Here is a 13278-nt window from a genome sequence, read left to right on the forward strand (position 1 = left end):
AAAAAAAGAAAGAAAGAAAAAAATAAAAGGCTGGGCGCAGTGGCTCATGCCTGTAATCCCAGCACTTTGGGAGGCCGAGGCGGGTGGATCATGAGGTATGAGGTCAGGAGATTGAGACCATCCTGGCTAACACGGTGAAACCCTGTCTCTACTAAAAATACAAAAAATTAACTCGGCTTGGTGGCAGGCACGTGTGGTCTCAGCTACTTGGGAGGCTGAGGCAGGAGAATGGCGCCAACCCAGGAGGTGGAGCTTGCAGTGAGCTGAGATTGCACCACTGCCCTCCAGCCTGGGTGACAGAGCAAGACTCTGTCTCAAAAAAACAAAAGAAAACAAACAAACAAAAGAAAACTTTTGATTCCCCCAGAACCACTATTAAAAAGTAGCCTACTGTTGACCCAAAGCCTTACTGATTACATAGTTGATTAACACATATTTTGTCTGTTATGGATATTTTCTCTTTATTCTTAGAATAAAATAAGCTAAAGAAAATACACATCATTAAGAAAATCACATTGAGTAGGCTGAGGAAGAGGAGGAGGAAGCGGAAGGGTTGGCAGAAGAAAATCCCTGTGTAAATGGATCCACACAGTTCAAACCCAGGTTGTTCAAGGGCCAACAGTACTTAGTAGCCACTTAGCACAGAGCACTGCCAGCGCCCCTCGGCCTACAGCCTGCTCCAGCACCTTGCTAAGAGGTTGCTGAGGCTCACCTGCAGCAGCTGCCCTCCCAAGTCCTCTTTCCTTTACACCCCGCAGAGCACCCGGGCCAGCCATCCTCCATGTGGTGCAGCAGAGGCACCGGTGGTCCAGGAGGCGGAGAGGGTGGCCCTGGCCTGGAGGCACGGTGGGTTAGTGTGTGACACACGTGGCTTTCCCCCTGACCCCCAGCTGCCTCCTGGGAGTGAAGAGGAGGTCTTGTTTGACAACACACACCACATACCGCAGCACACACCCACAACACACTTGGTGCCAGAATGAGCCTTTTGCATCGCTCTTGGTGCTGAATCAGAGTCTGTCTTGGGGAGGGATGTCTTCCTTCTCTCATTACATGCGCACCCCCGCCCCCAGCTGCCCAGCTTTGGTGGTGTAGTGAGGGAGCGCGTAGGGCTGGGATGCCACAGCCTGCTTTCCTCCCCGTATCTTGGGGTCCCCCCTCTGTCCAGTGCCCAGAGCTATTAATAACACTTTCATTGAAATGGGTGTAATGGAATCCCAGTTGCCCACCCCAGTGGAACTCCAACACATGGGGAGTGGGGAGCAGAATAATAATAGCAAACACGGATGCAGTACTTATTATGCCAATCATTATTCTTAGTTATTTACATCATGCACATCTATTAACTCATCTCATATAGCAACCCCATGAAGTAGGGGCTGTTACTGTCCTATTAATGGATAAGGGAACCAAGGCACAAAGGGGTTGGAAACTTTCCCAAGTTCACATAGCTAGTGAGCAGTGGCACTTGTGAAGGGGGTCCTCCTGAGGGCCTGGGGCCTCCTCCTTCCCAGTCTTGTCTTCATATCCACCTTGCTGGCAAGTGGCACGTTAGGCCCTGGGTGCCGGTTGCTTTCCTGTCCTCTGGCTCAGCCAGGCTTCTAATGCCGACCACTCCTGAGTCTTTCCACGTGGCTCCACAATGGCAGACTCGTAGGAGGAGATGAGGGGAACCATGCACACCCTGAATAGGGGGAGGGGTCCTGTGCTTCTTCCACTCAGGTTCTGGCAGAGACAGAGAGGCATAGGACTGTATTTAGGCAGCTCCCGCAGCTCCCTCACTGCCACTGTCCTAGAGCTTCCTCCCCAGGCAATGGGCTCTGTGGCTTGACCCCCCTGCCCCTGCCACAGTTGGCAGGGGGCCTTGCCTGTTGTGTTGCAGCTGAGCACATGCAATCATTAACCTTTTCTACGTGTAAGAGCATTTCAGGCACAAACTGTGTGGGGCTGAGGTGAGTCACAATGTTGGACTGGGACTTAGTTTGGGCTTAAAATATTTCACAATTCCTCCAGGCGTTCCTTGACTAACGATCTGTGGTCTTTCAGTGGGAAGACCCTTCCTTCTTCTAGTCTCCAGTCCTTAGAGCTGTGGTCCAGGGCCTGTTGGCCTCCACTGCCCATGGCCATGGCCATGCCCAAGGAGCGGGGGCCTTGGCTTCTGGGTGGGCCCGCTGCCTCACTCTGCTGGTGGCCTCTGGCAGTGCCCTAGGAGTCCTGCTTTCCTTCCCTGTCTCTTCTCTGGCTTGGAGCGCAGGCCACCTCCCCTGCTGTTCTTTACTTAGCCCTGTACTCCAGATTAGCACATTCTTGGTTTCCTCTCTCCAGGCTTTCTGTGCTCCACGCTTGTCCACAAAGCCACTTTGGCACTTCAGGGCTGTGCGCCCATGACGTCAGCCAGCCTGCCTCACCCATTTGAAGGTCTTTCATTGCTTGGGTTGATTTTCCTATCCAATCAGGGATTTCTGATAAACATGTGCCTGGATGAATGTCAATGACCAGTCTTTTTTTTTTTTTTTTAAATGTAATTTAAGTTCTGGAATACAAATGCAGGATGTGCAATGACCAGTCTTCATGGGAAATTCTTGCTATGTTTCTCTAAGAAATTAAAAATACTACCTTTTCCAATTCAGGACGGAAAGGACAGCTCACCCTCACTCAGTCACTGGGGGAGAGAATTTAGTAGGGAGAAGAAGCAACAGAATGAGGCAGTATTGGCTCAGAAATTCCTAACCACTAGGTGAGGGAAGGAAGAGGGGAGGGAGTAAACAGAAATCAGATTAGATCTTGCCCATTAGAAACTCAGTTAGGTTGGGCAGATAAGGCATAAATATGCAAAAGGGTAAATTTTTTAAAAGTGAAAACTACCCTATATAGAGTTTCTGAAGCACCTTCAAGGATATTATTTCACGAAGTTGAATCTAATTTTACCGATGAGGAAACCCTTTTCAGAAAGATAGGTGGGCTTGCCTGACACAAACTAGGAAGTGCAGAACTGGGATTCAAAATGCCTGTAGTTGCAAAACCCAGGTTCACTGGGCTACACCCGCCTCCTCTAATGGGTAGAGAGTTTGTGCAAGTCTGGAAGTGTGATGTGAACCCAGCCCTTCTTGCGCAAACTCTCCTTTGCCTTGTACCATGCACTCTTAACATGTCTAGGGCAGAAAGTGTGGAGGTTGCAGTGGGCGCTTGGAATTCAGGGGGTGCCAAGGAGCATGCATTTGGTTTTGGACCTTGGTGCATCCTCACTTAGCACAGCTCTGGTTGGTGGATGTCCTGGTGGTGGTCACTGCACTGAGGACAGAAACTCAACCTACAGTCTTGCTGGTAACTTGTACTGGTTACATCTACATGCCCCAGGCTCTACTCACTGGTGACGGAGGGACCCCCCTGTTCTGTGGCATTAATGGTACTGGTTAACAGTGATGAATGCCTTTCTGACAATAAAGCACTTTTAGAGGTATTATTTCATTAGATGCTCATAATGTTTCTATGAAGGGGAGGCTAGGCAGGTATCATCGCTCCTAAATGCATGTGGCACAGGCTCTGAAAGGCAGACCTCTGTGAGGCTATGCAAGAAGAAACTGACAAATTTCAGACTGGGCCAAGTCTTCCCTGATTGTAGCTCTACAACCATGCATTGCTTCTGAGTAAATCTGACAACTTTAATTCTCTGGGCTCCAGTTCTTATGTGCCTGTAGGGGGCGATCGAGGTTCTTTCTGCGTGGCTGCTCTGGAAACCTTGTTCCTCCTGAACCCTTGGAATTTAGCACTCTTACAGCATATAATCTCACTGGATTTTAAAGATTTTCTGTGTCTCCCCTCGTATCTTTTTCTGCCCCCACTAGCCTAGGATTTTCGAGATCAGGACTGCTCTATTTGGTTTTGACATTCAGTGCAATGCATGGCCCATAGTAGGAGCTCAGTAAATGCTTGTTGGATTGAATTATATACGGAGGAAACTGGCCACTGCCTTCTCTTGCTCCCCTTAGAGCATGGGAAAGTAAACTTTTTTCCTGGTACATACAAATGAATGAAGTCGAAGGCTGGGCGTGGTGGCTCACACCTGTAATCCCAGCACTTTGGGAGCCCAAGGTAGGTTATCACTTGAGACCAGGAGTTCGAGACCAGCCTGGCCAACATGGCGAAACCCCGTCTCTACTAAAAACACCAAAAAATTAGCCAGACCTGGTGGCTCACACCTGTAATCCCAGCTACTCAGGAGGCTGAGGTGGGAGTATCATTTGAACCTGGGAGGTGGAGGTTGCAGTGAGCCAAGATTGTGTCATTGCACTCCAGCCTGGGCAACAGAGCAAGACCCGGTCCCAAAAACAAACAAACAAACAACAAAAAAACCCGAAGGAAGTTGAAGGTGGCAGAACTCAAGACCCAAGCCGTGTCCTCATATGGCCACAAGGTGGCAGTGTGACCTCATGGGAACCTTGCCTCCTGCAACTATTGGCTCCCGCCACCTGTTACTCCATGGTTACTCCATGGTGTCTAGTCATTGACTCCTTCTAGACACCTGTTTGGGGAATTGCCTCTGCAAAGTCAGTCAGAGAAATCTTGGCTTCCAGCCTCCTCTAAAAACTGGGTGGTGTGGTAGAAAGCCTTGGTCTTTGGAATCTACCAGGCCTAGATTCCAACCTTGGCTCTGCCTTTTCTCAGAAACTTAGCCTTGGGCATGCTACTTCCCTGAGCCTCAGCTTCCTCATCCTGTAAAATGGCAAATGTACAGTTAGGAAAAACCCAACATACCATGGGCCATAGCATGAATGTATGCCAGCTTTCTTGTTGGAAATGCTCATTTGCCCTTCCCTGCCCCCTGCAAGATCAGATTGTGGCCATCTGATCTTATTTGCAAGCTTCAGATACTTTCTAGCAGGTTCTTAGGCCTCCCTGCTGTATCACCCCAGCTCCACTCCATCTCAGTCCGTCAGCACCTGCTTGCCATATTCCCCTCTGCCTGCATGCCTTCTCTCTGCCTGTCCATTTCCTTCCCAGCCTGTCTCTTGGACACCCCAGCCCTCTGAATGTCCAAAGCAGTTGGAGTGTAGACTATATAGGGCTCATCTTGACTTCCCATGAAGATGCTAAATCTGTGAGTGTCGTTGTCTTAATTATTTTGGCACCTGTGCTTGCACTTAGCAGACAACTGGTCACCAGACAATTGGTGATAAAAATGACAATTGGTGATAAAAATGACAGCTATTAGTGAGCATATATGTCAGACACTCTGTGAGGTGCTTTGTAGAAATATTTCACTTAATCCTGACAACAAATATGTGAAATAGAAGCCATTATCCATCCCCACTTTACAAAGGGAGGGTAGATCAGGATGATTTTGGCTCCAGGCAATAAAAAATTTCATGAAAAGTAGCTTAAACAGTAAGAAGAGTTTATTATCTTGTCAAAAATAAGTCCTGAGGGATCCCTGGTGATGTCAGCAAGGATCCAGGTAGTTGCCATCTCTCTCTCCTGGTTACCTTCCTTGGTGCATTGGTTTATCCTCTTAGGCCCCCCTTACTGGTATGTGATTGTCATGGTCCCAGGTGCCATATACAGGAGAGAGATGTAGGTTTCTTGAGTGCAGATACTGGATGGCCTCACCGATGCTCTTCATGATTTCGGATGCCTCTGTAGAAGGGAGGGAAGAGAGAGTGGGAAAGAAAGTCACAAGGACATGTCATTAGGCTTGAAAACCCAATGCACCAGTCCCACCTCTGTGTAGCCTGAGGCTCCCCACAGCCACCACCGACCCCAGAAACAAAGCCACCAGGAGCCGCCCTGGTCAGCTGAGGCAGCCCTTGCAGTGTGCTGGAGGGGACAGGAGCCTCAACACCCTTCCCCAAGAGCAGGAAGAGAGGCCCCCTTCTCACCCCCACTGCCCTGCCTGCCTGCACCTGTTCCCACAACAGACCCTTTCTACCTCTTTAAGAAGCCTCTTAGCAGATTTCTTACAAGGTTCTTGGCTGGTTGGGTTGTAGGCTCGTTCCCAAGCCAGTCACTAGCAAAGGGACTGGATTTAATGAGACTGGCTTAGACAAGTCAAGATTGAACCCCTGAGGCTGGTGAGAAGCCAGCCTTCTTTAATATTCCCAGCCAACTGGTCCAGGGAGAAGGGGTATCAACGGGGTTCAGTGAGTTAAGTAACTTGTTCAAGCTTGGAAATCTAGTAATAACTGGATTCAAATCGGCATCTAGCTGACTTCGAAGGCCATCTGTTGCCTGGTTGAAGTCAACCACAGAGGTAGAGAGAACATTACTCCGGATTTGTTGTGCTGGGTCTGAGTAATTGAGGAGGTGCTTTTCCTATGGACTCTGGAGTTTCTCTTCTCTCTAGCCGCCTTTCCCATACCGTATTGGTTTTTCTCAGTCGGCCTTTCTTCCTGAAGCCCCTTCACCCCCTGCTTCCCAGTACCTGAGTGCTGCTTGCCTTCTAGAGTAGACTTCGTGGCCTAAGCTGGAGACAGGCCTAAGCTGGACTGAATGGCCCGAGGGCTGATCTCAATGTAGCTGTCAAGGCCCCAAAAGAGTCATCGTGAGATTTCATATAGAGCAGATAAGGAAATGCAGAGGCCTCAGGAAATGTGCCAGGGAGGCTGGTAGGGAGGGCCAGCAGGAGTCGGGGGTTTGTGGTGTGTCGGTGGCAATGTCAGGGCATGTGGGCCGGGGGCTTAGAGCAGGGCCATGTGACAGCGCAGTCACTCAGGAAGCTGTTTGGCCTGCAGATGCTTCAGGACTGCCCCAAGGCCCGCAGGGAGGTGGAGCTGCACTGGCGGGCCTCCCAGTGCCCGCACATCGTACGGATCGTGGATGTGTACGAGAATCTGTATGCAGGGAGGAAGTGCCTGCTGATTGTCATGGAATGGTAAGCGGCCACTGTTTGGGTCCGGCCCAGCCTGTCCCCTCTCCTCACTCAGGCACCTTGCCCTCTGAGGACAGCGCAGGGATGGGCCTGAAGCCTGGAATGTAAACACTTGATTTTTTGGGGGTCAGTAGACAGTGGCGGCGGGCTGTTGTGTTCTCCGGATCTCACTGTGGCTTCATTTCAGTTTGGACGGTGGAGAACTCTTTAGCCGAATCCAGGACCGAGGAGACCAGGCGTTCACAGAAAGAGGTAGAAAGGGTCTGTTGTGGGAACAGGTGCAGGCAGGCAGGGCAGTGGGGGTGTGAAGGGGGCCTCTGCAGTGCCTGCTCTTGGGGAAGGGTGTTGAGGCTGCTGTCCCCTCCAGCACACTGCAAGGGCTGCCTCAGCTGACCAGGGCGGCTCCTGGTGGCTTTGTTTCTGGGGTGGGTGGTGGCTGTGGGGAGCCTCAGGCTACACAGAGGTGGGACTGGTGCATTGGGTTTTCAAGCCTAATGACATGTCCTTGTGACTTTCTTTCCCACTCTCTCTTCCCTCCCTTCTACAGAGGCATCTGAAATCATGAAGAGCATCGGTGAGGCCATCCAGTATCTGCACTCAATCAACATTGCCCATCGGGATGTCAAGGTGCCAACTGTTCACAGCCCTGAGCCCGAGTGCTGTGGGGGCAACAGGGGGGCCATGGCCACCCCAGGGATGGTTGCCAGGCCACCCGGCGTCTTTGCTGCCTGGTTCTTGAGCATGCCATTCTCTGCCCTGTAGGGCCTTGCCCTCTCTGCCCATGGGCAAACTCATAAACCCAGTAGTGAAGCATTCTCTGACCCCACTCAGCCCTGTGGTTCTCCTCAGGCAGAAGCCCCCAGTCACACTGTTGGTTTCTCTGTCCCTGTGGTGTTTACTGTGGGTTCTGTGTGTCACTCTCTTATCTCCAGGCACTCTGGAAACCCTGCAGAGGCAGGCACTTGCCCGTAGAGAGCTGCTACTCCTTGTGATGGGCAGTGCGTGGGCTGGGCAGACACCCATAGAGAGCTGCCACTCCTTGTGATGGGCAGTGCCCAGGATAGGCAAATGGTTGCTGGATGAGCAGAGGAAGGAAGGAACCAGCACGCTTTTGTTTCTGATAGCCCCTCCCAGGTCCAGCAGGGTTGCTATTTTTCTGTCTCTCTTTCTGTAGCCTGAGAATCTCTTATACACCTCCAAAAGGCCCAACGCCATCTTGAAACTCACTGACTTTGGCTTTGCCAAGGAAACCACCAGCCACAACTCTTTGACCACTCCTTGTTATACGCCATACTACGTGGGTAAGTCCCCAAGGGGCCCAGGGACCTAGTCTTTTCCCAGAACTTTTCTCAGCCCCTCCTCTTGACTGTCGGGGGGGTGCCGCAAATCCTAGGAGAGTTGTGTCTGTGTGGCCCCTTCTGGTGCGGGTTCTGCTGGGACCTGCTGAGATGTAGGGCTTGTCAGAGTGAAGCTACAGTGGAGGAATTGTAGGAAAGGATCTGCCGGGATCTTTCTGAGAAGAGCCATGGTTTCCATCAGATTCTCAGTGGAATCTGGACCCAGGTCTTGTTCTGGAGCCTCAGCTGATTGGCATGGAAAAAGCTTTCAAAGCGTGTTCAGAGCATCTGTGAAATTAAATGGACGGCATAGGTCTGAAAGTCTCATGCAGTTCAGGATCTTTACAATCTTAAGATCCCAGTTCCAGGGTTTCTCGTGGAGGAGGGTGTTCTGTTCCAGTCCCTGGGCTGGGCTTCAGCTCTTCCTTCTGCACCCCAGCTGCTGCCACCTCATGATAGGCTGAAAGGTTGGGATGGGGAGCATCTTTCGCAGAGAAACTGAGTGGATCACAGGATTCTGAGGGCTTGCCCACCCATGTTGACCTTTGGTTTGCAGCTCCAGAAGTGCTGGGTCCAGAGAAGTATGACAAGTCCTGTGACATGTGGTCCCTGGGTGTCATCATGTACATCCTGTGAGTGTGCTGGGGAGAGGGCTGGGTGGGGCAGGGAGTCAGGGCGGCCAGTATTTCTCCAGGACAAGAGGAAGAGGCAGACGTTAGCATTCCTCTTTCTACAGGGGAGGTCCCCTGCGTGCCCCTTCTCTCAGTTCCTATAGCTAAGTGGCGGGTGTAAACCAGCTCATGGACTGGAAAGTGTGCGCCTTAGATACTTGCTATGCTGGATTCCCGGGCCCCGTCCTTGGCTTCGTATGTTGTGCCTGTGTCAGTGAGCCCTGATTTCTCTGTGACCTTTACAAGGAGAGGAGCCTGTTTCTCATCCTGTTCCTGGTGCAGAGCCCCTAAGTGACAGCTGTTGTGTCTCCCACTTCCTTCCTCCTGTTGATGCAGGCTGTGTGGGTATCCCCCCTTCTACTCCAACCATGGCCTTGCTATCTCTCCGGGCATGAAGACTCGCATCCGAATGGGCCAGTATGAATTTCCCAACCCAGAATGGTCAGAAGTATCAGAGGAAGGTAAGAACCCAGGCTTTCAGGACAAGGGGAAGAGCCTCTGTGTGTGTGTGTGTGTGTGTGTGTGTGTACACACAGACACACGTATGGGCCTCCATCTCATGTGCCTGGTGTAACTGGGTTAACACCTATGCCCATGCCTGCAGGGTGCGTCCTGCCTCGTTTTGCCTGTGTGGAGGGCTGGTGGCAGGGCCAAGGCTGTGGGGCTGTGCAGGGCCTGTCAAGTGGTAGAGCCATCATGGTCCTTGGGGCTAGTTGTTCAGGCAGCCTGCCTCCATGCAACCCCTCTTTGAATCTGGTTTCCCCATAAAAACTGGGGAAAGGAGCAGGCCAGCGAGAGTGGCCCCTGAGCTGTCACTGCCCCCTGCCCCGTCCCACAGTGAAGATGCTCATTCGGAACCTGCTGAAAACAGAGCCCACCCAGAGAATGACCATCACTGAGTTTATGAACCACCCCTGGATCATGGTAAGCTCGGCAGGCTGGGGAACCTTGGGTCCCACGGGACTATTCCACAGGACAGAGTCTTAGGACCCTGCCCACCCCAGGCTTTCACTCGGACCCCTTTTCTGTCTTCTCAGCAATCGACGAAGGTCCCTCAAACCCCACTTCACACCAGCCGGGTCCTGAAGGAGGACAAGGAGCGGTGGGAGGATGTCAAGGTGAGGGGCACCACTGGGCGAGAGGGGCTCCGGGTGGGGTGAGCGGCTTGCGGGGATTGCCCAAGTGTGAGGCATGGTGCTGGTAGGGGAGAGCTTGATTCTGCCTCTTTCATCCCAGGGGTGTCTTCATTACAAGAACAGCAACCAGGCCACTTGGCTGACTAGGTTGTGAGCAGAGAATTCTGTGTTCCTGTCCATACTCAGGACTGTTTCTTAGAATCCCTTTACTCTCTGGGTCTCTAACGGGACCTTAAAAACCATCTGGTATAATGTTCTCATTTTGCAGAAGAGAAACCGAGGCCCCGGGGCGGGGGGACGGACAGTCTGCTCAAGGTCACGCAGCTGGTGACTGGTTGGGGCAGACCGGACCCAGGTTTCCTGACTCCTGGCCCAGGGCTCTTCCTCCTTTCCTGCGGGGTCACTGGGGGCTCTCAGGGAACAGCAGCAGTGCTGTAGCCAAGCTCTCTGCTGCTCAGCGCTGGGGTGAGGCTGCCGTTGTTAGCATGGACCACTAAGCAGCCCGTCTTCTCTCTCTGCTCCCACCCCCGCCGCCCTCACCCTGCTCTTGTTGTCTCTGTCTCTCACGTCTCTCTTCTGCTCTTACATCTCTCTTCTGCTGTCTCTCCTTCCTGTCTTCTGGCTCTTTCTGTACCCTTCCTGGTGCTGCTGTGCCCCCAGGAGGAGATGACCAGTGCCTTGGCCACAATGCGCGTTGACTACGAGCAGATCAAGATAAAAAAGATTGAAGATGCATCCAACCCTCTGCTGCTGAAGAGGCGGAAGAAAGCTCGGGCCCTGGAGGCTGCGGCCTTGGCCCACTGAGCCACCATGCCGTCCTGCCCGCAGGAGGACAAGCAATAACTCTCTACAGGAATATATTTTTTAAACGAAGAGACACAGAACTGTCCACATCCGCCTCCTCTCCTTCTCAGCTGTGTGGAGCCTGGAACTGCGTCAGTGGCTGAATTCTGCCTTGGTTCTGGCCACCCCAGAGTGGGAGAGGTTGGGAGGTTGGGAGGCTATGGAGAGAAGTGAGCAAGGTGCTCTTGAACCTGTGCTCATTTTGCAATTTTATCAGTAATTTGACTTAGAGTTTTTATGAAACCTCCTTTGTTGTCCTTGCCCCACTCCTCCTCTCCACCAGACGCCTTCCTCTCTGGATACTGCAAAGGCTTGTGGTTTGTTAGAGGGTATTTGTGGAAACTGTCATAGGGATTGTCCCTGTGTTGTCCCATCTGCCCTCCCTGTTTCTCCACAACAGCCTGGGGTCGTCCCCGCTGGCTTAGGTGTTCTGGGAGCTCAAGGCCACCTTGGAGGAGGATGCCATGCACCTCCTCTCTCGGAGCCCTCAGACGTCTCCAGTGCGCCAGACAAAAAGGAGTGAGTGTGTGTGTGTGTGTGTGCACACGTGTGTACGAGTGCGCAGATCTGTGCCTGGGATCGTGCATTTGAGGGGCCAGGGGCAGGCAGGGCTGCAGAGGGAGACGGCCCTGCTGGGGCTTAGGAACCTTCTCCCTTCTTGGGGTCTGTCCTGCCCATACTGAGCCTGCCAAAGTGCCTGGGAAGCCCATCCAGATTCTGAACCAGGCCCTCTGTGGCCTGTCTCTGTTAGCTGGGTTCCGGGAGGCAGAGAGGAGTGACCAGGCACTGGCACAGCGATCAGGAAGACTGGACCCCCAGCCCCAGGGCCCCCTTCCCCCTACTTAGTGCTGGTCCTAGGTCCTCTGAGGCACTTATCTACTGAATGACCTCTCTACTTCCTCCTCTTGCCATTATTAACCCATTTTTGTTTATTTTCCTTAAATTTTTAGCCATTTCTCCATGGGCTGCCGCCCAGCTCGTGTGGGTGAGCCTGGGCAGCTTCTGTTGACAAAGCTTTTGCATTTCCTGTGTTTCTCCTGGGTTCTGGGGCGTCAGCCAGCTACCCCTTGTGGGCAAAGGCAGGGCCATTTTTGAGGTCTTCCCTCAGATTTCCATTGTGTGGCCTGGTGGGTCAGGGGGAGTCTTTGCACCAAAGATGTCCCGACTTTGCCCCCTTGCCCATCAGCCATTTGCTATCACCCCAAACAACTCAGCTTCGGGGCCGGTGAAGGGAGGGGCCTCCCCCAGCACAGATGAGGAGCAGCTGGGGTAGGCTCTCTGTGCCATGGCCCCCCACTCCCCCTTCCCTTGGAGGGAGAGGTGGCAGGAATACTTCACCTTTCCTCTCCCTCAGGGGCAGGTGGTGGAGGGGCAGCCAGGGTCGTCTTTGTGCACCGGGGAAGGTGCTGGGTGCCTGCAGCGCCTCCCTTGTCTCAGATGGTGTGTCCAGCACTCGATTGTTGTAAACTGTTGTTTTGTATGAGCGAAATTGTCTTTACTAAACAGATTTAATAGTTGAGAGTTTTTCTTTCTCTTTCTTCCTGGGGCTCAGGCGCTAGCCCCCAATGCCTCTGTGTGCAGAGGGGTTTTGTTGGGTGGTGGGGGTGTGGGTTGGGGGTCCTGGGAGAGGAGCAGAGGGCCCCCTGGGTGAGCAGGAGCCAGCACCTCATGGGTGAGGACCTGGGCAGGATGTGTGTAGGGCATCCTCAAAGCAGGACAGGGAGGCTGCAAGCCCATCATCTTTTGCCAAATGCAGAGTCAGGAGCCAAGCTCTTTTCGGCATATGATTCGTTGACCTACATAGCCACCACCAGGTGCTGGCACCTTTAGCTTGTGAAAGCCGACTGGTATAGGGTCCAGGGAAGACGGGCTGCTGGTGAATTTTGTTGAAATCCTGGAGAAGATACCAGGGGAGCAGGTTAGTGTAATACCAGCACTCTCCAGGAGGTGGTGATAGGGGTCAGGTAGAAACCAAATGCTCTACCTCGGAGCTAGAAGAGAGCTCAGGATTCCTGTGGCCCATTCTCAGTGCACAGATGAGAAGACTGAATGAAGCCCAGAGCTGGGGCCACGTGATAACTTGACCTACAGCAGAGCCTAAAGTGGAAACTGGGCTACCTGCCTCACTGCACTCCCTCCGGGTCAGACGGGAAAACAGCGTATCCTTCACTGTGTCACCCGCATTTTCTTATGTGACCCTCAGAGCTGCCAGCGAGAGACAGTATAGGGTGGCTGCTGTTTTATGTGTGAGGAAAGTGACTGAGAAGGCAGGATAATGTGCTGCAGCTGTGTGGTGGGTTTGGAAATCAGATCCCCCTTCCCGCTGGAGGAGAGACCTGCTTGTCCCCTCTGCTGCCAGAGGGACCATGTCTCCACCGTCAGCTCATGGGAACATCAGGCCCTGGACCTCCCCTTCATGACAATGGTTG

General features: G+C 52.6%; 1 protein-coding gene across 1 annotated transcript in view; it reads left to right on the plus strand.

Annotated features, from left to right (window-relative positions):
• MAPKAPK2 (mitogen-activated protein kinase-activated protein kinase 2) overlaps nucleotides 1–12368 on the plus strand; it is a 71285-nt gene extending 58917 nt beyond the window's left edge. The window contains exons 4-12 of the mRNA XM_011938691.1: nucleotides 6726–6865; nucleotides 7050–7114; nucleotides 7410–7489; nucleotides 8037–8163; nucleotides 8756–8831; nucleotides 9207–9331; nucleotides 9709–9794; nucleotides 9908–9988; nucleotides 10667–12368. Coding sequence (XP_011794081.1) covers nucleotides 6726–6865; nucleotides 7050–7114; nucleotides 7410–7489; nucleotides 8037–8163; nucleotides 8756–8831; nucleotides 9207–9331; nucleotides 9709–9794; nucleotides 9908–9988; nucleotides 10667–10810 — 924 coding nt within the window. The 3' untranslated portion in view covers nucleotides 10811–12368. The remainder of the gene's footprint in view (nucleotides 1–6725; nucleotides 6866–7049; nucleotides 7115–7409; nucleotides 7490–8036; nucleotides 8164–8755; nucleotides 8832–9206; nucleotides 9332–9708; nucleotides 9795–9907; nucleotides 9989–10666) is intronic.
• Nucleotides 12369–13278: the final 910 nt, after the last annotated feature.

Source organism: Colobus angolensis, unplaced genomic scaffold (genome assembly GCF_000951035.1).
Source record: "Colobus angolensis palliatus isolate OR3802 unplaced genomic scaffold, Cang.pa_1.0 Scaffold100, whole genome shotgun sequence".
Taxonomy (NCBI): domain Eukaryota; kingdom Metazoa; phylum Chordata; class Mammalia; order Primates; family Cercopithecidae; genus Colobus; species Colobus angolensis.